This window comes from Varanus komodoensis, unplaced genomic scaffold, assembly GCF_004798865.1.
Source record: "Varanus komodoensis strain SLA01 unplaced genomic scaffold, ASM479886v1 scaffold44_3, whole genome shotgun sequence".
NCBI classification, from domain to species: domain Eukaryota; kingdom Metazoa; phylum Chordata; class Lepidosauria; order Squamata; family Varanidae; genus Varanus; species Varanus komodoensis.
This window is the reverse complement of record NW_025336010.1, coordinates 5,445,674-5,469,420: the sequence shown is the minus strand read 5'-3', so window position 1 is coordinate 5,469,420 and position 23,747 is coordinate 5,445,674. Positions and strand designations below refer to the sequence as shown.

At 45.7% G+C, this 23,747-nt stretch overlaps 1 protein-coding gene across 1 annotated transcript in view; it reads right to left on the bottom strand.

The window, feature by feature from the left end:
- FGF18 (fibroblast growth factor 18) overlaps nucleotides 1–23,376 on the bottom strand; it is a 123,443-nt gene extending 100,067 nt beyond the window's left edge. Inside the window, exons 1-2 of the mRNA XM_044444266.1 lie at nucleotides 23,090–23,376; nucleotides 22,773–22,809 (exon numbers count right to left, since the gene is read on the bottom strand). Of these exons, the coding sequence (XP_044300201.1) occupies nucleotides 22,773–22,809; nucleotides 23,090–23,376 (324 nt within the window). The remainder of the gene's footprint in view (nucleotides 1–22,772; nucleotides 22,810–23,089) is intronic.
- Between the last annotated feature and the right edge of the window lie 371 nt (nucleotides 23,377–23,747).

Below are 23,747 nucleotides of genomic sequence, written 5' to 3'. Positions count from 1 at the left end.
CCCCCCCCCCCCCCCCCCCCCCCCCCCCCCCCCCCCCCCCCCCGGTGCTTTCCATGGAGAGCAGAAAATGGCTGTCTAGGTCAATGCAGGATGTGAAGTGCAGCAGTAGCAGAGAATACCCCTGCCAGGCGACACCCCTTCCATGAGAGGCTTAAAAAAAGCAGCTGTGCTTGAAGGCTTGCATGCATCTTGCATGAATGGATGGTGTCCTACCATTCTGATCAATCCCAGCTCTAACCCTAACCCTGACTAATGGCCATGCAGGCTAGTGCTGATGGGAATTAGTCCATCATTTCTGGAAGGCACAAGGTTTGGGAAGGCTGACTTGAACAGCCACCATGTACTTTCCACACATATCCAAAGATGAGATTTCTGTACTGAACATCATTCATTCATTCATTCATTCATTCATTCATTCATTCATTCATTAAAAGCTTTTCTAATCCGTCCACTACAAGTGTCTCGGGATGGCTTACATATCCATGAATGGCAAGTGAGCTCTCTGAATATGGCATGAGAACCGCCAACCATTCCACAGAGTCTTACATGAGCTTTCTGGGATTCTCCACAACCTCTGGTGCTATTTTACCTGACCAGGAGATGCTCTGGCTGGGCACAGAGGAATCCATAACAAGTTCAAATGAGCCTGGATTTTTAGAAATCTGACCTGCAGATTCCCTGACAGACCAGATTTTCCCAAATCATGCTGGATTACCAACTGATTTTTAACCTGGGATAGGGTGGGGATTTGCATAAGTATTAATCCACAGTAACTAACACAGAGTGACACATTAGCACAAGTGCACATCAGCACTAATGTGGATTCGCATGAGAACAAAATGGTGGTTTTAAAAGTCAGATTCCATCAAGAAGCTGATGATGGAACGAAAGTTGTCTGAGCCACACAACCAGGATGGAACAGATTTAGCAAAATCCGGACATTTCTAGGCATGGTGCAGTGGGTGAGCATATGCTTTGCACACATGAGGGGCCAAGCGTAGTCCCTACCTTTTCGCATTAAATGATCTCAGGAGGCAGCAGAGTAGAGAAGGAGAAAGTTTGACACTTGGGGGAGTTGCTACCAATTAGAGCAGATGGCCCTGTGCCAGATGGACACCAGCGATGTGAACATCTGTAAAGCGTGTGCTTGTTGCCATTCTAAGATTTCCACCTCAATTATTTCCTCAACTTGTGTCCGTATCTGATTGCAAGCTCTTCCTTTCTGTTCCTGACAAAATTCATGTGGCTTTTGGTATACAATTTTCCATCAATGTTGCACCTTTGCTAAGCCACCCACTTTTCTCCCTTTGATTTAATTATATGCATGTTAATGTATTTTTCAAATGTACACAGTTTTGAGCACACTTTTCTTTGGTCCATGCCTCACATCACATGCTTGGAAATCTGCAGACTTGAACCTCAGACTATGTTTGAGTTTCGAAGGTACAACTGGGGAAATCTAGGTCTAAATCAAACTAAATCAAAGTTCTCCTATATCCCTACCATTGACCTGACACAGTGCAGGGCACATTATGGGGAGTCAACAAATTCTCCTTCTCTCTGTGAAGATTGCACATTTTGTGGCTCTGTAGAACAGCTATAAGAAAGCCCAGTTGTCGTGGTGTCAAACTGATGGGTATAAAAGCAGCTCAGGCTGTAATGCAGCTTGAGGGCCCAAAGGTCTGGCCTAGAAGCAGCTGAGCCTCTGCTATGGGTCTACGAGTGACCAGCTGTAGTGATCAAGTGAGCTCCTGAGCTGCTCATAATTGTGCAGAAGAGGAACTTGGACAGCTTTTCATGGGCTCATTTCCTGCTGAAAGCTGAATCAAACTGTGAATCTCACAAGCATCACTGGGTCTGTTCTACATATGATTATGTCTAGAACCTACCCCATGCAAGGAGCAGTTGCACCTCATAAAATTCCCTCTGCTGACACCACTCTTGAAAATGCAGGAGCCCAGCTCTCCTTTGCTTCTAACCATCTTGATAGTCTAAAAGCTCATTTCACCACCATTTCCAGCATTTTGACTGCTTTAATTTTCATGCTATGTGTTACATATAAGAACGTAAATTTATATCAGGCATTTGGGCAGACCCACACACTGCAATGAGATTATTGGCTTTATCAATCTATTGATCTAGCAGGGCTGTTTATTATTCTGATCTCACCAAGAGGAAGTCTTGCCAATCGAATTAAGGTCATGACCACAGGGTCATATACTGGTACTACATTAATCATAATGTGCTTTACAGATGATCAATACCTAATTGCACTATGTAATACACAGAACTGTACTACATTATATTCTATGATTAAGGCAACCAAAAGACAATTCCATCCCTTTATATCTTACATAGCAAAATGCAACACTGAATGAAATTTGTTAACCAGCTTATTGATGCTTTCCACTGTATTCTTTTGTATCTGACACATGAAGATGGTTTATCCTTGCTTTTCCATTTAGCAGCTGTTTCATTTCATAAGAATGCTAGAACACATAATTAAGTATTCCCTTCCTGTAGCAGACAAGACTGATACTGGATCTAACAGAATTCCATAGACTGTTATCTCCTTGACTGCACCAGGGATTTAAGATCCAAGATTTCTTTACTATGGAGAGAGCAACTGCACCAGATACTATAGGATCAGTCGCCCTTTGACATTGCTGTTATATAGTGGATGGAACCAGGACCTGTAATGCAATGAAGAGTAAAATAACCACCGTACTTTAAGTTCATTATTCACAGTGAAGCAAAAGGGAGGTTAATCCAGACTTCATCATGGTAAATAAAATACTTACATGTATGCCTTTCATACAGCCCTTATTTTGAGGAATGCCTGTGGATATTCACTTGAATGAGAACCAAGTCTAATTGTTTCTGCAATCACTTTTTTTGGGTTAAATCCAAGACTGTGCAGGTGCATTGGCACAATGGGACCTCCCCTGGCTCTCCTCCCACCTGCAGCTCCCCACCTGCTCCCCATATCTGTTTTGGAGGGCCCCCTAACCTTGAGGAAAAGATTTGGGGAGCATTCTGGGGGGCTGCAGGGAGGAAGAAAAATCCATTCTGCCAGCAGGCATTGCAAAATCCATTCTGTCGTGTAGTATCCATATAATAGTCCCATCCTTAGTAATGCTTATGGAAGTATTTATTATTTTATGGAAGTGAATGCAAGCAGAACTTGGTATTATTAAATCAAACCTCACAGATACTAAAAAGGCTTCTGTAGCTCCCAGCCATGTTCAGAATAGTTCATTCTGCCCATTCTGACTTACCTGTGCATAAACATTCAGGCTTAGGTGGATTTATGCATGATGAAGGTGCTTGCTAATGTTAGTATGGGATTGAGAGCCCACCCTTGCTACAGATGGATTTATGCTCCCTTTCACCTTAAAAAGGCATGATGCATTTAAACATGACCAGGTGCACATGATAAGCTTATGTAGGTACAGACCTGAACATGGCCCAGGGCTTATGCAAATATGGCCTAAGAATCTGATATTCCCAACTGGTTCAGTATCTTACAATCTTACAATCACCAATGTTTCCTAAATAGGATTATTGAGTGGTTAAAAATAAACAAATTCTGCAACAGTTTAAATATAACATGCTTAGAATTAGGGGTGTGTAGAGAAGACAAGAATGAGCTTGGAGGCCACTTCTGAACTTTGGAGGGTGGTCCATTTGGGGTCTGAAGCAAATACTTGCTGTGGAAGATCTCAGGATTTGTCTGTCTCCCCCTTGACATACTGGGAAATGAACACATGTCTGTAGCAGCTCTGCATTTGAGAGGATGGGGTGGGAACTGCTGGCATGCAGGGCAGGGTGGCATACTGGTTACAGTGCTGAACTGGAGCCTGGGAGACCCAGCTTCTAGACCCCCTTCAGTCACAAAGTCCACTAAGAACTTTTCTACATGAAAAGTACTCATGATTCCTAATTCATGGAATCATGAAACTTACAGTGCCTCTCACCATGTTCACCATTTTCGCAGCTTTTTCCCCCCAAAATGCAAAATTTAAATGCAGGATAAAGCAGTACTTTCCTGAATGGCACCATCATTTGATATAGAAGAGTTTATTTATTTTATTTATTTAGGACATTTATAGGGCGTCCATCACTGTCGTCTCTGGATGGCTTACGATATAATATAATCTAAATCCTAAACCAAATAAATTAGCTATACCACGACTGAATATGTAAAATAGAATAGTTAAAATAAGTTAAATAAATATACAGTTAAAATAAATTAGCATTAAAATACTGGTTAAATAAAAAGGTCTTGACCTGATGCCAAAAAGCAAATAATGACAGCGCCAGGCGGACCTCTCTAGGGAGCACATTCCATAGTTGGGGCGCCACCACAGAGAAAGCTCTCCTTTGAGTGCTCTGTCTCCTGACCTCTTTCAAAGAGGGTTCCCAGAGCAGGGCCTCTGCTGCTGATCTTAGGGGGCGGGAGGGCTTATAGAGAAAAAGGTGTTCCTTTAGGTATCCTGGACCCAAGCCATTTAGGGCTTCATAGGTAATAACCAGCACCTTGAATTGAGCCCGGACTTCAATGGGAAGCCAATGGAGCTGATAGAGGACTGGAGTTATGTGAGAGTAACGACCAGTCCCCGACAGCATCCTGGCAACTCTATTTTGCACTATCTGAAGTATCCAGATCATCTTCAAGGGCAGTCCCACGCACAGTAGCGCGCATTAGAATAGTCCAAGCGGGAGGTAACCAGTGCATGTGTCACTGTTGTTAGGCAGCTCTCGCCCAAGTAAGGATGCAGCTGGTGGATCAGCTAGAGCTGAAGGAAGGCACACCTCACCACCACCATCACCTGAGCCTCCAAGGACACTTCTGGGTGGAGGAACACTCCTAAGCTGTGGACCCTGTCCTTTAGAGGGAGTGCTACCTCATCCAGGGCAGGGCTTGAGTCATGTTGTTTAACATGCTAATGACACCCTAAACCTCAGCACCACCTTGTGTTGCATAATGGAACTTATAGGAGCATATGGAAAGGCAGAGAAGAAAACCTCCAGGGAAAAAAAACTTGTACAAAAGAACATTCTTTCCCCAGAAATGGAAGAAGCCTCAGTAAAGCACCAGGCTGAAGGCCCCATGTAGAAAGCTTTAGGCAACTTTCTAAGAGCCAGGCCTTGACTCTTAGGCTCTTGGCCTAAGTCACCTTGCAGGATTGTTCTGAGGATAAAATGGAGACGAGGAGGCCTTTATAAGTCACTTTGGAATCCTTCCATGAAGGAAAAAGGTGGGATGTAAATATAGTCATAAATCCATAAATCAATTGTAGATACCCATATATCCATACATGGAAATAAGCACATGCAAATATGTGCATATGGGTCCTCTTGCTTGTGATACCTTTCTACTTTTGCAGTAGTGTTTGGTCACGTTGTTGGGCTAAGAGGGGGTGCTGCTGGGAATGGCCTCACTAGGCCAGCGAAAGGAGCTTTTATGCACTTTGTGAAACCTTTACTAAGATACGCTGTGATATAGAAGGCCTTTCCCGTCTCCCCAGATCAGCGAGACAGAGTGACCCAGGCTTCTGACACAATTTACAAATCCTTCTAGCTTCTGAGGGAACAGGTCTGCTATATCCTAATCCTTCCCAACATACAATATCCCAAACATTCCTCATGGTTACTATGGAGTAAGAAGCCTTCCGAATGGTTAATTAGAGCTGGACGGGTGCCAGCCAGGAACACCTGTCAGTTGTTCAAAGCCTGCACCTCAGCCGAGCAGCCATTGTGGCCTGGCCATTCAGCCACTCTGCAGCAGGGGGAGGCCAGGCATGGCGTCGGGAGGCGCTCCAAGACCACACGGGCAGGCCACAGGGAAGGCCGCCCCTCGCTACCTCCGGCCTGCCGCTTCCCACAAAGTATGCAGCCCTGCTCCGGGGCAGCAGAAGAAAGGAGCCGGATGGGCTTTTTGTTGTGCTTGCTACTGCTGCTTCTGAAGGACAATCCGGCGGCTCAGAGCTGCCCAGCCTACGTGCAGAAAGCTCCATGTGCAAAGGATCGGTGGAGAGACCGGTTGAAAGTCAGTATTTCTCGTGTCAGGAGAGCATGCAGAGATCTTGCCTCTTGTGAAGAAGTTGTAAGCTGGGCTGCCCCATGAAAGGCCCTACTCAGACCGGCTTTTCCCCGTGAACCTATCTAACTAATTGGTCAGATGAATGATGGTCCATGTGTTTTTGTCAGAAGGATGATAGCATATCAATACCTTTTTCCAACATCTTCTAAATGCTCCAACACAAACCTGCATCCAGGGCTGGAGAGCAAGGCAACTGCTCTACCACATGCAGTTTGGTTTGCCCTTTAAGAGCTCCTTCCCATATGAACATGCAAGAAACACCTTATACCAAAATCAGACTATGGACCTCTTGCCCTGCCTAGTCTAGCCTTCCTTAACCTGCTACCCTCCAGAAGTTAGCACCCCAGCTGTAGAGATGCACAAACATTTTCAAATCTGTTCATTTCTTGTCTGCTCATTAATGCAACTGGGTTTTGCCCAATTGCTATTCTACACATTTATGCAAATACACATTCTCAGACATGCACAAATCTCCTCACAATATGCAAATCCCCTGCCAAATATGTATTTTCATGCTCCAGCCTATGGGCAAAATGTGCATTTTGGTCTTCTTTTAAAAATTGCTATGACTAAATATGCATTACAGTAAAGGAAATGTTTTTAAAATGGTCCACAAATCCACAGAATCTGCATTACTTGGGGAAAGCCAGTTTGCCACAGAATCTGCACCATGGAGCCTGAGAATCTGGTCCTCCACTGAGGCCACTGCAGATTCTGCTGGCATCCCTACCCATCTGGTGCCTGCCCCATTTCGGCTGGCATGAGAAGAACCATCATCCAACACAGCTAAACAGCACTGAATGGAGGGAGGCAGCTCCACTCAGATGAGCAAAGGCTTCCCAAGGACCAGGGAGTTTTTCCCCACTCCTCTTACCTGAAAGCCAGATTGAGAGACTGCGCTTTCTTTCCCAGTCCCTCACAGAGTATATTCAGGGGCTGGCTGCTGCCAACAAACTACAAAGAGGCTCCTTCCCCCAGCCTAGGAAACCCACCTCATCTTATCCCAGTCGAGTGACTGCCCTGCTCTATGCTGCTGCTGGGGCTAGCTGGTGCATGATATTCTTGCTGCTGTAAGAACTGCGTATTTATGAGTGAGTGTGTGTGTGTGTGTGTGTGATTCATAGCTTGCTAGAGCAGTCTCTTTAAAGCTGTTACACTCACTGCCAGCAGCTAAAATCATCTGCTGCACTTCATAGTATGCTCCTAACAAACTGGGAGCAGACTTCCCAGGGAAACTATGCAGGCCATCCTCATAAAACTAGCATTACTGATCCGTCCCAGGTATGGCACCCTCCCACCTGCAGTGGTGCGGAGGAGGCTCTGCAAGAACACAGAGATGCCCCCTAGACAGACAGCGCCTCTGATTCAGGGGAGCAGATAGCGTTCTGCTTGTTCAGCATGTACCCTCATGAGAAAAGACACAGGATCATGGCATGGATGGGTCATGGGAATTTAAGAGATCAAGCTGCTTTTCTTCTCAGGAATGCATGGAATATGTCAAAAAAGTGATAGCAGCTTGCATCAGATATCATTCTAACTTTGCCTTCATATCAGTGGGTCCGCTAAGCTTAGGGACAATCCACGGTTCCCTCTCCACGCCCAGCAGCTCCTATGGGCAAGGGATCCTGGTTGCAGCCACCGCTCCAGGGAGGAAATTATCCCTGTCCTTCCACTCTAGTTCCCAGCCAACAATTTCTCTGGAGGGGGCCATTCATTCATTCTTGCCATGTTTTACTTATGTACACATTTCCATATCAAGCTTAAAGTGGTTCATGTGAATAACATGCCCAAATGCAACTAAAATCAAGAGAAGGTGTTGGCCACACACAGCAGCTGTGGGAAGTGGTTTGCAGTGGGAAGGTGGCATGGGAAGGAAGGGCTGGCCTTCCTCTCTGTGGCCCTGTGCTCTGTGGCCCTGATCCAGGTCAACCTTCCATGGCTGCTCTCTAAAAAGGAGGAGGAGGGACATACAGTCAATGGCCTGTCTGATAGCATGCCTAGGGTGGCCTTAAGAATCACAGCTTTGCTCTTCTTTCCTTCTATGAAACTAGACCTTGGAAGAGAGGCCAGAGAGGCCCTTCCCAGATTAGCAGGAAGGAGACTTTATTCCACAGAGCTCCCCATGGTCCATCTTCTTTAGCTGGTCTCCCAAATACATGTACATGTTCTTCTCTCACCACAGTCCTTTCATTCTGGAATTCTCAGGGAATCTCACCTGGAATGGGACATTGTAAAATGCAAGGTGCTACCACTGAAAGGAATTTGGAGAAATTTTCGGTTCCTCACCTGTATCTGCTTGCTTGCCTGCTTGGCACCAAACATGCAGAATCCAAAGCCCAATACCTTAGAGGTATGTCCCATCACTTCTTCTCTCTGTCTCCCAAATTCCACAATGTACAAAACTTAGACCTACCACCCCACCCATTCAACCAGGATGAAGGGCTACAAATGAGGAAGGAGGAGTTGCGGGGGTGGGGGGGGGTTCCCAGATTTCCATGGTTCATTACAGAACTGGACTTTCCTGGCACATGTCAGATGATTTTTTTTAAAAAAAATGCACAGTTCTGATTTTACTGAAGAATCCTGACATTTTGTTACAAATGATATACTTTTTCAGGAGAGGTGATTGGGACTCCAATCTGAGAAAGCCTATGCCATAATAAATATTTTACTCTTTGAAGTGCCACAAGACTCATTGCTTTTGCTACAACAGACCAATACAGCTACCCATCTGGAAACTTTTGAATCAGTTGTTTCCATGAACAAATGAGGCAAACTTCGTTGTTTAACATGACAAAATAAGAAACATTATTCCAGGAATAGTCATCTTTGACAGCAAAGGAAGCTGCTGTAGGATGATGGTGACTGAAGAGGTGTATTTTCATGGCTGGATCTCACAAATCTCCATGAAATGCAATATATCAAATCCTGTGAAAGTTCTTTTGTGACATGAAGGCTCTAACTTTTCCTTTCAAGATCACTAACCAACTCTGAATGTGAGAAATACAAAAGTCTATTTATTTATCTATTGATGTTCAACAGTATCCATTTATTGTGAAATATTCAGAGAAGTGCAGTATTGCCTAAAGTATTGTTTTTTTAATGTGGGAATGAAAGGGAATACAACTCACATAATAGAAGCAAAAGTGGGATTTGCTTCTGGAGTCTTGAAAATTGGGAGCCTCCTTCCTGAACAAGAAAAGTATGCAGCCCTTCCCTTCACCCCCACCTCTACCCAGACTCTGATCACTGGAAGGAACTTTAACAAAGAAAAATACTCAGACCATGACAGCCTAAACTCAGCCCTTCCTCTTTCCTTTTATGTTGCTCTCCATCCTAAGGTGATGCTATTGAATGCCAATAAGGAAGTGGTTTTGGCTGTCTCAGACAGTCTGCAATTTCTTTAGATATCAGATCGCTGGCATATGGGGGGGGGAGAGAGAGAGAGAGAGAGAGAGAGAGAGAGAGATTGACCATCAGGTAGACTGCATGTATTCAGGTTGCACCTGGTCAGCTGGGAACTGTGACAGTATTTACCATACATTGTGGCACCAGTGAGTTCACAACAGTGCTTTGTGGCTGCCCGCCACAAATCAACACGTTAGTCTCTTGTTGTCTGTAGCAGAGTCCAGTGCAAGAGAAGTATCTGCAGAGCATTTAAGCTAGTTTTAAAATTGTTTTAAAGTTTTAGATCACTATTTTACCTTGGGGCCCTTCCAGCCCAAAGGGCAACTCTGAATTCATTTTTATAAATATAAACTGTCCTTAAGACAAAAGCAAAAGTTGGGGGGTCCAGGGATTCTTAGTGAGAACAAAGCAAAGCCAAAGAAGTGGCTGAAGACCCTTTGACAAGCAAGGTTTGAGATCAGCTCCTTATCCTTTGGACATGAAACACCTCGTCTACTATTGCTATAATTGCTATTAAAGCTTAGCACGCCAAGCTTCACCATGCAAATTATTCCAGCAATTCAAAATAATTAACATAAGCCTCAGTAAATTGTCTTCCTTTCCATAATGGTAACAGGCTAATCCACTTCCCTGTTTCACATATATCCCATATTTTTGACAGAACAGCTAGTACCTCACGACATCCCTTGCCATATGATGGCCTTCAGCCATCAAAAGTTTTGCTGTAATTTTTTTATTTTAGACTGACTTCAACCCTGTACAGCTACATAATGGCACAGTCATGTCTCAGTGCATAGTAGCTTTGCTCACTAACAAGATAAAGGCAGCACCCATATTTTCCATAAACAGATTCCTAACTTTATAGAATTTTTCTGTGACATATCTTTTTATCTTCTGTTAATTTCATGATCTTGCCATACATTAATTTAATCTCATGAACAGCAAAATCCTACATATGCTTAAACAGAAAAAAAGTCCTACTACTCCCAGCATTCCTCATCTAAACAAGCAGGGGGTTGTGCCCTAAACTGATTATATCTCCAGTATTCATGTTCTTCTGTACAATAAATCTGTACAGTTTTAAAAAATATTTACAATTTGCAAGCTATTTTCTAGGGATTCTCTGTCAGATTCAAACAAAGGCTGGGTTCACATGACACAATAAGCCTTAATGGTTTATAACTCAGGGATATATTCTCATATGAATAAACCATGCTGCTGGGTTCAGAAAACATAACAAGCCACCCTCAGCTTATAAGCCAAAATGGCATATCATGTGTGAAGGTTTTGGGTACAGGTTGTCATGAACTTTAGGTTGTTGTTGAAACATGGTTTATCACATTGTCTGAGCCCAGTCTTGCTCACTAACCATGGTTTAACCAAAAAACACAATTCACAACCCAGCAACAAACCATGGTTTCTCTTTATGATTTTTCATGGTCAACAAATCATGCTTTGTTGGTCCTGCTAAGTTCAGACCATGCAATAATCCATGTTTAACAACCCATGGTTCAATAACAACCCACACTCAGCCTTACTTGAATCCAGCTGGAAACTATGATGATGCTTACTGATATAATCACTCCAAGTTGCCCTATTGCTTTTTATAGGGATTGCTATGAAACAGACATATTTATATTTTGACAATAAACCTTTAGGTAAAACTTTTTTCCCAACTGTTCTAGATTTTGACTTAAAGAGTACTAGAGAATATATGTTTAAATGTTGGAAAGAAGGGGGGCCTTCTGCCATTCAACTTAGATACTGCTTGCTCTTATGAGATTTGCCTATTAAATAACCTGCCTTTAAAGTTAAAAACTACTAAAGTTTTCCAAATCCCCTAACTGCCTTGGTTGAGTAAGATTAAAATGTTTATATTTATTATCAAAGAGAGAGAGGAAATACTAGGTACAAGCCTGAACTTGTATGTTTCTTGTTAATAGCAAAGGAAATACTATTACACAAGCTTTCCCTTCTGCCATGCTTTGCTCACTAATAGAAGCACGAGGCTAGGCTGATTAAATGAGTAAATATCCCAGAAAATGACCTGGTGCACTGTCCGTTTTCTAATTTGCAGCTTGGACATTCTCACCCTTAAGCCTGCTCTTCTGCACACTCACCTTCAGGGAATGATGCTGGCTCTTAGATCAGTGGGGTGTCTTATCCACTGCAGCTTTTATTTTGAGCTTTATGGGAATTCTCCATGGTGCTTCAGGGTGAATACCCTATTTTGGGAGTGGACTTCAGCACCATAGATAGTTCCTATAAAAGCTGCAATGGATAAGGAGTCACCAGCCTCTGCTGTTTACCTGCAAGGAGGTCACACTGGAAAGCCTAATATGGCTTACATGCACTGACGAAATGCACATGGAAGCATGCTGCATATTTCTCCATAGCACAGGGATCCCTGCATGGCCACAGAGTATGTAAAGCAGTGCCCGTGACCTCTGAGCCATCAATAGCTAAGAGCTGATTGGTGGAATACCATGGACAGAATCACAGCTGTGGGATCCTACCCCAGCAGAAGTCCGAAAAAATCCCTCTTTTACCCCATTTTAGGTGGTGTTTGAATAAATGCATAATTCCAAAAGGTACTCCTCTGGTTTTGTTTTCTGTTCAGGAATGTTAGCTTAGTGTAGTTTTGGTTTGGTTTTTTTGCTGATTTTAATGCTGTGCCGTGCCTTCCAAATTTTGCTGTGTTCTTCATGTTGCACTTGATGGCTGCTTATATGTACAAACACATTTAACATCAATTGCTAGGAAAAAAATCATTTGAAGGGGGGCCTAATTAGTAACTGAAATACAAATGCATATTCTTATTCAAAATATTTCTATTATGCCCTATTTAAAATAACCAGAGTATGATAACTAATATGGTAACTAATGAGAAGACATGGAAAAGAAACCAAGGCATGGCAAAGGGTACTGCTAAAAGCAATCTCTGATGGTGCTGGATGATTACAGGAAAAAAATACATCAGAGGTTAAACACCTGGGTGGGGGGGGAAATGAGGTATCTAAAGATGCATTTCTATGCAACTCCCAGCTGAGAGCTGTAGACCTTGCCCCCTCCCCTAAAAAGGGAAACACACACACATGGGATTGCATCTAAGAAACGTTAGCATAAGTGCCTGGCAAACCACAAACGTGGGGCAGCACAGCTGAAAGGGCCCTCTTCCCCATAGACACCTTCCTCATTTTAGAAGGCAGAGGCCCAAGGCCTTTGGAAAACAGTATAAGTACAGGCAGGCCATGTTGGGAGATAAAATTTCTCCAGGTAACCAGGTCCCAAGGCCTGTAGGGCTTTAAACGTAAATATCAGCACTTTAAATTGGACTCAGCATTCAGACTGGAAAGCAGAGGAGTCTAAACATGGCATAGGGGTGCAGTCTCCAGTCCCATCTCCTCACTGTGCTTGACCTGCATGGTTTGGGGACAAACCATAACAGACCAGAGCATTTTGCTGCCTGAGGTGGAGCAGCAAGTGGCTCCCCATCTCCTTACCCCCATTCTGCTCTACATTAAGAGCTAGACAAATTATTTTCCCTCCTGAGTCAGAAAATCCCACCAGCTCCTGTAGCTGCTTCTTGCTGCTAAAAATACAAAAATAACCACAGATTTGGATCTCCTCCTGATTTCCAAAATCAACAGCCTGAGGCAGCTCCCTCCCTTTACCCCAGGGGTGCAAAGATCTCAGGGCCAGGGGCCAAATTAGGCCATCCAAGAGTCCACACCTGGCTGTGCCCACTTCTGTCCTGCCCCCACCCGCTTTTCCCCAAACCACAGAGTGTTCGCTTTCCTGGCTTTTGTGCAGTTTATTTCCCACTCTAAAGCATGGGAATGTCTCAACAGTGCAACTTCAAACTAAAAGATGCTGGGTTTGTTTGTTTATTGTCTTTAAACAGCTCTTTTCCCTCTGCCACCCCCCCCAACACAAATGCAAATCCTGAGCCTTTGAACTGGGAGCAATTGTGCCCCCCAAGCCAAAGAAAGAGAAGGCCTCAAATAAGGGAACCATCCTTCCATTTTCCAGGCATACAGATATCAAAACAGAGAGCCTACTCCCAATAGGATGCACTCTGGGAGCAGGTCAAGAATTATTACCATTCAGCTATGGGACAAGATCACTTGAATGGTCTTGATAAGCTTAGCATTGTAATCATAATTACACTATATCATCATAATTGGTTAATTTGTCTAGAAAAAAGCTAGAAAAACACTTGTTCAATAAAAAGGGAACATTTATTTCAGATGCTTGCACTGTATTGTTTTTTGGGTTAAAAGCATTAATTTGTTATATGTAAACATGTATACGGTAACAATTTTTGCAGCCCTGTTTTGGCATTCCTTCATTCTTTAATATACCAGAAGGGCTGCAAAAATGGAAGTGACCCAGGCCTCTGCCAATCTCTCACAGGGTGTGTGTGTGTATGTGAACTCTTCACCTCAACTACTACTGTAGGATTTATCAAATAACCATGCTTTATTTTTTTGGATGGTATGGGACTTTTTCACTTTGCTTGTCTTCATGTTTTCACTCATTAGTGTTTACCGTCTGGAAATATGTGATTAGTCTTTCAAGCATAACAAGACACAGGTTCTGCAGTATGCATTAAATTGTCCCCTAATGAACATTCCCAATTAAATAATGGAACATTGAGCAGATGTCCAAGGGAAAGTCCAGGAGGCATGTCCAGTCATCCGAGAATACAACACTGGATTCGCTCTTATCCATACTTGTGGTGAGACGCCTGATTATTCAGCCCATGATAAGCCAGGGCTCAGCTCCTCTTTCTGTGGCTACAATGGGAACTTGGTAAAACTTCTGTAATTTGCTTTTGAACACACTGTGAAAGTGCCTTAAGAGCCTATGGCATAACATTTTACTGATTCAGACGTCTGATCCCTCACACTCAATCCCAGGGTTTTTGTTTTTGTTTTTGTTTTTTGTTTTGTTTTGTTTTTTTGGGAGGGGGGGTTAGTCACAAAGTCATGCCTGACCCATCTCGATCCCAAGGACAACATTCCTCCAGCTCTCCTGTCCTCCACCATCCCTTGGAGGCCACCCTGGAAAGGTAGCCAAGTTCTAATAATAGCAAGCATTGATTCACACAGTTGTGAGTTATTAGGTAGTTGCTGAATTGATAAAGTTACAAGCAGATTTTAATAAGATATGTCTTCATTCTCTCCCATACTTGCCCAGAAGTTACTTTTGATAGTTCTCCATCCTGTCCTCATGAATTTGGTCTTCCCTATGATACCTTGTATATCTTGCATCTTTATGACATTCAAATCTCTTCCCTTCATGTAATTTATTGCAGCTACAACCATTGCTTCATCTAATATTTATTTTCTTCAGCACTTGAATAATCTCTCCCTTCCTCCCTCCCCTCCCTCCCCCCCCTCTCTGTCACACACACACACACACACACACACACACGTAGATATACAGTATATAGATAGATATTTATACAAAGATAATTGTATAAATATCCAAATTGTGTAAGTTCCAAATTAAGGTCACTGGAACTTACTCCTAAGTACACATGCCCACTTTTCTGCCAGAGTTCAACCCTGTGCCAGGGATAAATTCTGGGATACTTTAACATACAGAAGACAAAAAAAAGGAAAATTCTGTGCTTTCTGTGGACATCATGGCATTGCAGATAGATCCCTTAGGCCTAATTTTCAGTAAGATAGTGGGCCTCTATCTGGGCTGAACCACATAAGACTGAGTTTTTCATGTTTGTTTGCTGGTCTGGTGTTTCATGTTTGTTAGCTGGTGGAGAAGCACTCAGTCATATGAATGCCCCCTCCTGCACTCTCAGGTGGTATAGCCCAGACAAAGTTTTGGCCCCTCCTTGAGAAAGGAACATGAGATTGTTTGTGGCTTGTTGATCACTGGAATTTGCATGATCTTTATGGACAGATGCTTTATTTTCCCTAAGATAAACACTTTTCACTAATTCTTAAATCAGGCCTGGCCCTATGGTTAGGCACCTGATGGACCCCAGTACTCCTCAGACACCTTTCTTGCTACCTGCCAAAATGTCCTTCCCCTTCAACTATGTATTTATTTTAAATAACAAATCTTCTTACTGGCAGCTGTGATCACTGCAAATCAAAATAAGAGCCTCTCACTCCTCCTCTCTTCTTTTCCCTTTAATGCCTTGGAACTGTTTGTGCGGCTCATGACCATCCTTAGGAAATGAAGATCATGGCTGGCTGTAGGCTTATGCTTCCATCTACAGCTTGCCCATTTGAAGGTTGGTGACCAGCACCATTTCTCAAATCATCAAATGTGAGCAAGGACCCCAAAAGGTAGCCTAGCCCTGCATTCCATCTATCTAGGTCAGGACTATCTCCAGCACAAGTGAAAACCAGTTATAGGCCCAAAAATTATGCAGCTGTCTTCTCTAAGCGTGTGCTCCCTACAGGTGTATTGAGAGCTGTGGTCTTGCTCACCAGGAGGCCAGCAGGTGGAGGAAGCCGCTTGATATGATATCTGGGCCTTGCCCACAATGGGATGGTGGGAGCTCCACCACCACCATTTGACAGCCATCACATTGAAGAAGGGTAGTGGAGAAGCCCCTTCCCTGTCTGTACAGGACTTTTTAAGGTGTAATCCTATACACATTAGACAGCAAAAAGCCCCGCAACTGCCAACATCCCCCAGGCAGCCTGGCTGAGCAATGCTGGAAGCTAGAGGGCTTTTTTCTGCCCAAAGTACATAGGATTGCACCCCTATTTATCCATTTTGTTTAGCCAATGGCACCATACCAAACCAACAAGACAACCTCTTGCTGCATATATCTGGAAATAGTGCTTCCCTCCTGCAAACATTCATTGTTGGAATTACTTAATGGAATATGGCCGGTGGCCCATCCTCGCATGGGATGTCCCAAGGGCTGCAGAAATCCAAGCTGAGCATTGCTCACTCAGACTCCTTGCCTTGTCCAGCATGCAGCTGTTCAGACAGACTAAATCATCTCGGCTGCCTGGATATGCAATCATCATTTGAATGGCCACATCTTTGCCGAAAGTAAACACCCCTCCAATTGGTCACTCTCGCTTTGTAAGCGCTGCTGTAGACACACAGGAGAGCAGAAGGATGTGCAGTGTCCATCCCATGTAGCTCACCTGCCCCCTCAGAAGCAGCAAGCAGCACAGGGATGCTACCAACACTTCCCTTTGTCAATCTTTCCATGGATCCATCCACAAGAGCCCTTTCTTCAACGAGAATGCCACCTTGTTTCCCCCAGTTTTCACAAAAACCATGCGGCAAAAGCACTGGCTTTCTCTCTCACTTGAACTGACTTTTCAAGGCAGTCTTGTGGGTCAAAAGCATACAAAATCCTTTCAAGAAACAGAAACAGGTAACAGAAAAAGTAGAATTGTGTCTGTTGCCTTCTTTCATCTTCCCTACACATACCTGGTCTAGTCTGTCATCCATCTTACATTCTGGCATCTTTGTATTTCTCCTGTATACCATGCCTTCTTTAGTATTTCCACAGCCTTCCAAAAATGTGGTGGTGACCAAAACTGAACACCGTACAGCTGAGGCTCAGTCACTGCCAAGTGAAGTAGTACTGTTCTTTCTCAAACCACTCCCAAAGGACTTTTCCAGGGATTTGACACCAGTTTCCAAGTTCACATGGGACTGATGGGGGGGGGGGGATTCAACTGATTTTAAAAACAAAAATTAAAAAGGCAAGTGAAGGGCTGGAAAAAGGTCCAGCCACTTAAATTTCCCCTGGCTCCACAGATCATCCAAGGTGCTGACAATATAACTCTAACTTTCAGTAGGATCATCACCCAACATCAGATCAAATTCAGCCAATGGAAACTGATTAAGGTCTCTGACCACTCAGCCGCCACACCTAAGCACTCTCCTTCAGCTGTGCAACATGGAAAAGAATAACTAATAAATGGTTCCATCTCATGGCCCCTCCCTGCTGCACCCCCACATTCTCCTCCAGATTTGCCCCAGAATAGATTTTGGGGTTCACAGAGGTTCCAAGGGGAGGGGGAAATGTTTCCAACAGGAGGGAAATTCATGGCTATCGCTTTTGCATACATTAAGCCTCCTGGTTTTGCCAAGGAACAGTTGAATGAAAGGCTTTTGTTATATATAATATGATTCGAGGGTCCTTGCCTTGAAAACAAGGAAGTTCCTTAATTGACTTCTCCTCATTATTGATTATGGAATGGCTCAGAGAACTATTTCATAGGATAGCACCGTTACCACAATTTGCAGTCTCGGAGCACCATAGTGTGAGAGCTCCCACCTCTTATGAGCTTTCTGTTAGAAACTCTCACTGCAGACCAAGGCCAAGACCATCCACGCCCTTGTATTCCTGATCACTCAGTATGACTATGAAAGCTGGACAGTGAAGAAAGCTGACAGGAAGAAAATTCAAAACTTGGTGCTGGAGGAGAAGCTTTGTGAATACCTTGGAATGACAGAAAGTTGAGCAAGTGGGGCTCCAATCAAATCAAGCCTGAGCTTTCCCTAAAAGCAAAAATAACAAAACTGAGGTGGTCATACTCTGGGCAAATCATGAGAAGGCAAGACTCCCAGGAGAAGGCACTTGTGCTAGGGAGATTGAAGGCAGAAGGAAGAGGAGGCCAACTAAAAGATGGCTTGTCTCCATAAAGGAAGCCACAGCCCTTGCAAGAGCTCGGCAGGGCTGTCATGGATAGGGCATTTTGGAGAGCTTTCATTCATTGGGTCACCCTAAGTTGGAGATGACTCAACAACACATAACAAACAATTAGAAAGAAGATGCTAGCAATGTATGTCCAGCTTTGGGGGTGTTTGGGCAAAATACCCCCTATAGGGGGACCCAATTAGTGAGCAAGTGCCCTCACTGCCATGCATCCAGCTCCTGCTCCTTTTTCCCACTCTTCCTCAAAATTTCAACCCCCTGCTTGCTTCTGAAGCCAAGAACCAGTGAGCAAACAGGCAGCGGCAGGTCTGACTCTTTCCTGTCACTCCTGCTTGTTTGCCCAACCCTTTGGGCCAGAGAGAGAGGTGGGAGAGCAGGCAGGCTGCAAAAACAAGGAGAGCAGGTGCGTGTGACCTGGGGATCTTCAGCAGGTGCCCAGCCATGCTCCACCTGTCTTCTAGACCAGATCAGTGTTCTTGCAGGGGTGAGGTATCATCCCACTTTTTTCAAGTAGACAATAAATGAGTAGGACAACTAAATCTCACTTCTTCTTTTCTTCCACTTAGAAAACTCTTCCAAACCTTTCTGTCTTCCTTTCTCTTTGGGCACTGGAGTAAATACCAGAAGGCCTTTATGTTATGAACACCCTAAAAATAAAGCAGAACTATGTTCTCTTCTCTCTTCTGTCGCACAGAGTAGGCAGCGACCACTGGGCCCAAGTTCACTGTGTTCTTGCTCGTCCTTATCTTCTTATTCTTATCCATTTCCCATGATGGCATGCTTGAGGATTGGATTCATTGGAGTTTGTTTATTGACTGGATTCATACAACGCAATAACCCACACTCAAAGGTTGAGCATAGGTTATGGTTGAAACATGGGTTGTCATGTTCTCTGAACCCAGCCAAGTCAGCAGGACATAGTGAAGAACCCACAGTTCCTATCACAACAACAACAGCCCATGGTTCAACAACAGCCCACACTCAACCCATACACAACCCTTGATTGTGGATTATGTGTTGTCTAAACCTAAATATAGGCAGGACTGTCCACAGGTTAAAATTGAATATTTCTAGCCATTATAAGTGCTGCTGGCAAAACTCTGGCAACATAACTGCTGACCAACAAACCACCAAGTAATGTGTAATCATTGAGCTAAAATCTTTCTCATGAACATTTAAATTTGCTGTCCTGATCATAATTCATATGCTTGGGTGGGAACAGCCTTTGAACATTAAATCCATTCTATCTACTCATACATCCTTTGTGCCAATAAAGCACACAAATCTTTAAAGCAAAAACAACAATTTTCTTTACCCTAAATAAATATTAAGCATAAAAGAAGCTTTAAATCGACGTCAGTTCATCAGAATTTAACTCCAACCCAAACTGATCATTATAGTCAAAATAATCTAATCCTTCTTTTTCTTTCCCATTCAAGTTCCAAACACATAATCCATCCCAGGTTGGTCCAAACAGGCTGGATGGCAAATCAGTCAATGAAAACTTCTGTGTTTGCACCTTTTCATCTTTTCAGTACTGTACACACACTCACGTGAAGGCCCCTGCATAAATGTCCTGGCTTTGCTGTACAGCACTGCCCATAGCAGTGAGCCACCCATTGAAAGACCTAGTCACAGATTACGGGAGAGCGAAGATGAAAAAGCCCTCTCCCACCCATTATTGATGTGATTGACCGAGTGATCAATAGAATGCACTATCCTGTGGCTCAGAGCAGATTTTCTCAAGTCCTTCTTCTCCAAACTCATGTTTCACAGGATGACTCTGACTTCACTCCCATTTCTCATCCCCTCTTGAAACTAAGCCTACCAACAGCACAATAGCATTCATGTCAATTTGGGAGTAAGCCCCACTGCATGCAATGGGACTAGCATCTAAGTAAATATACATAAGACTGCACTGTAGCCAGGAGCATTGCAAACCTGGGCCCAAGCACCCCAAGCCCCTATGTCTGTCACACAGAGCCCTGGGTATCAATGTTTTTCTTAGCTCACTTCCCATGCACAAGGTGTTTTTCAAAGGGGATTACATCCAGAGAGCGAAGGGTTAACTCTCCCCTGCCAACCTACTGCAGCACCCTCTTCAAAAAAAATAAATAAAAAGCATTTCTCTGCATGGCAATAAAGCTTAGGAAAATAAAATCCCATTTCTTTGGGGTGATCTGGATCAGGGTACAAGCTAATTGAAGAGTTAATTTTATTTGAAATGATCTGGCTGGGAAATTACGTGGCTTCCTATGGAATTCAAAGAGATTCTGGTATTCCTAAGCATGCATATATTGAAAGAAATTAGTGTATGCGGATCGGTGCCCTGGGGGCTTGAGGCTTGGATCGCTAAGCGCCGAGTGATACCCCGACTGCAGGGGTGACAAGGCCACCCTCGACTTCCAGTGTTTACTAAGAAGTAAGAATCCACCGAGTCCGGTGAGGCTTCCTCTTAGTAACAAAGCCCTGAACACCAGCCTGAGATGTGAACTGAATATGCACTGCCCTGTTCACCAGCACTTCTGTCTTTCTCTTTCTCTCCCTGTGCCATGTTTTATACTGTAAATTCCTTGACAGGAGCTGAAGAAGAAGGCAACGGCCTTCTGCGGGCTTTTCTTTGCTCCTGAGCAAATCCTGCTGTCAGAACTCCTGAATACAAAATGTTGCATAATCAGCACTAAAGTTAAAGTATGGTTCTAATAGTAGGAAAGTACAGAAAGTATCCCCCCTCCTGCATTATTTTATTGCTTTGGAAAGCCGGAGAGCTCCGACTGTATAAATGCCAATAACTTCCCAAGTTTTTGAAGGCTGCTGCTGAAATAAGAGATCAGATTTTAGCAAGTGCTTTACAGGCAGCCGGCCAAAAAGTCTTTTGAATCTCTAAAAGCAGCCAGGGGATGGCTACGAGCGCGGTGGGGTGGGGTGGGGTGGGGTGGGGGGAGAGATAAAGGTGGGGAGGGGGGGGGGGAGGGTTGATCCTCTCTAGTTATCGCACAAATGCAAAAAGAAGGGGGGGGGACCTCTCCCTGCCAAGCGTGCCCGTCTGTCTACTGCGAGAAAACGCCTTTCCTTCCAACCACAAAGTCATTTACAGCTGAAGATTCGGAATCCGCTTCTCTCGCTCGCTCGCTCGCTCCCTCTCCCTCCGTGTTGTTTTTTCCTACTCTCGCTGGATTCTTGCAAGGGAGGTGAAGCCATGGCACAGCTTTTGGGGAGTCTGGCTCGCGGGGCGGCTCGGGTTTCAGAGGCTGTAATCCGTTTGCACAGGATCCGTTCCTGCCCAGCGTGCGCTAACCGCAACAGAAACGCTGGCAAACAGGTGCATTCCGAGCGAAGACGCTGCTCGCGGAGCGGCGACCTTGGGAAGGTGAGGGCTCCGGCGGGCGGGGGAGCGGCGGGGGCGAGGAGGGGCAGGGCGGCCGGGAACCCCCGGCCCCTGCCGCATCGTGGCTCCTCACAATGCCCTCGGGAAGCCTGCCCAAGGCAACAAACAGTGGAGCGAGGGGAGGAGGGCGAGGAGCGGGGAGAGGGCGATTCCAGAATCGCGGCACCTGCTCTGCCAACTCCGAAATAGTGGCGAGCGCGGGCGGGCCCGTCCCGGGGCGCACGTGTTGCGTTTGCGCCAGCGCCAGCGGGACAGGCAGCGCCGCGTCCTCTCTCCTCTGAGCACCCCCCCCCCCACCGCGCCCTGCACCGCTTCCTCACCAGAAGAAACGCCTGCGTGTATGCGAGGGCATATATAGGAAAATAATACGATCTGCTGCACTGAACAACACTCCTCCACCATCCTTTCCTTGCCCTCTATCTTGAGCGATGGAAAAGATTAGGGAGCGGGTCTCTAAGTTGCAGAGTTCCCTTCCCACCCTGTTCCACTTTCAACCCTCAGCCCATCTGGATCTGCAGTAGCTTCTCCTGAAGAATGGGCGGGGGGGGGGGAATCCAGCGGTACCTTCCCCTCTCCAAAGGTTGAGCGAGAAAGACACCCCTCCAGGCCCGGACACGCACACAGGTCCCCCCCCCCCCGCCACCTCGCCCTCGAGGAAGGGCTCCTGCTTTCCAAAGTGAAGGATCTTTTTCTTCCCCCTAAGTGTCCCTCGGAGACAGAGAGCGCGAGAGCGGGCGAGCTTAGGCGGGAGAACCCGCCCCTCGCAAGTGCATCAATCAACATTTTGCGGCGCGCAGGCCAACTTCTCCCTCTCACATCATTAGCCAGTCTAATGCACTCCAGAGAATCCCTCTTAATGCAGGGCTACTGGCATCTACGACGACGCAGCAGCAATCATTTGGGAGAGGGTGGTGCGGGAGGGCGCGGGCTGGAGCCGCAGGACAGAACTGCAGATCATTTTATGCGTACGGTGCAATCCGGGGATCGCTCAGCGGAAAAGTTCAGGCGCGCGGGAGGTGCCGGCTTGGAGAGCAAGTGGCTCCCGGCTCTCTCCCCAGCAGTTTAATCGGCAGCAAAGGTGTCGAGCGGGGCGGCGGAGGAGAGCAGTAACCCGCTGGGAAAGGTGCCGAAGTCAACCACGCTCTGTCCAGCCAGAAGAAGGGAGGGGGACCTTCAGAAGGAAGGGGGAAGAAATCGCTTACCTGTACCTGGATGCACAGCAGCAGGAAATGTAAACATCTGAGGAGGAGGAGAGAGAGAGAGAGAAGCGACCAAAGATCAGAGGATGAAATGGAACCGTTAAAGTACATTTAAAAAAACAATAAAACATGCTTTGTTTATAAAGATCGCGATGCGTGTCTGCGATGGCCGGGGCGGGGAATGCCAGCTGAGCCCCTTGTTTTAAAGAGGGGAGGAAAAGCGAAGCAACCCCCCCCCCCGCCATCCGACCCCCGAGTGGGCACAGCTCGAGCGAGGAAGGGCGTGCGAGAGCGCGCGAGAAATGCCCCGCGGTCCTTACAGGCAAGTGCAGGCGGAGAGCAGGGAATGATACATCGCTGAGTGGGGAGGCGCGGCGGCGGCGGCGGCGAGGTCAAGTGGCTTCAAGGGAACGGAGTCAAATCCCCGGCCGCAGCCTTGCCATGGGAACGCTCCTGTTTGGTCAAGCCCGGCAGCGGCGGCGGCGGCGGCAGCAGCAGCAGCAGCAGCCGCCGCCGGTTTCCAGCGATCCCGCTTGGCGCTGATCAGCAACGAGGAGAAGTTGAGAACCCGCCTGCTTTGCCTCCTCCGAGTGGCTCCCTTAGACATCGGCTCTCCTCTTTCCCCCGCTGTCTCTCCTCCTCCTCCTCCTCCTGCTCTGGAGATGTGTGTGCGTACGGCAGGATGTGTGTGTGTGTGTGTGCGCGCGCGCGCGCGCGCGTGTCTCCCCGCGTGTGTATGTGTGAGTGCGCGCGCGCGCGCGCGCGTGTCTCTCTCTCTCTCTCTCTCTCTCTTTCAGGCAGCCTTGGGAGAGATGAAGGTGCTGCTAGATTGTCAGCAACTTCCGATCATCAGCAAACAATACCCCCCCCGCCCCGGCAAACCTCTTCAGCCTCCTCCCCCAACCCGCCACTTTCCCCTTCTTCCTTCTCGGCGGCTCCCAGCTCTGCTCTCTTCTATCCTGGCTGCTGCTCGCACCC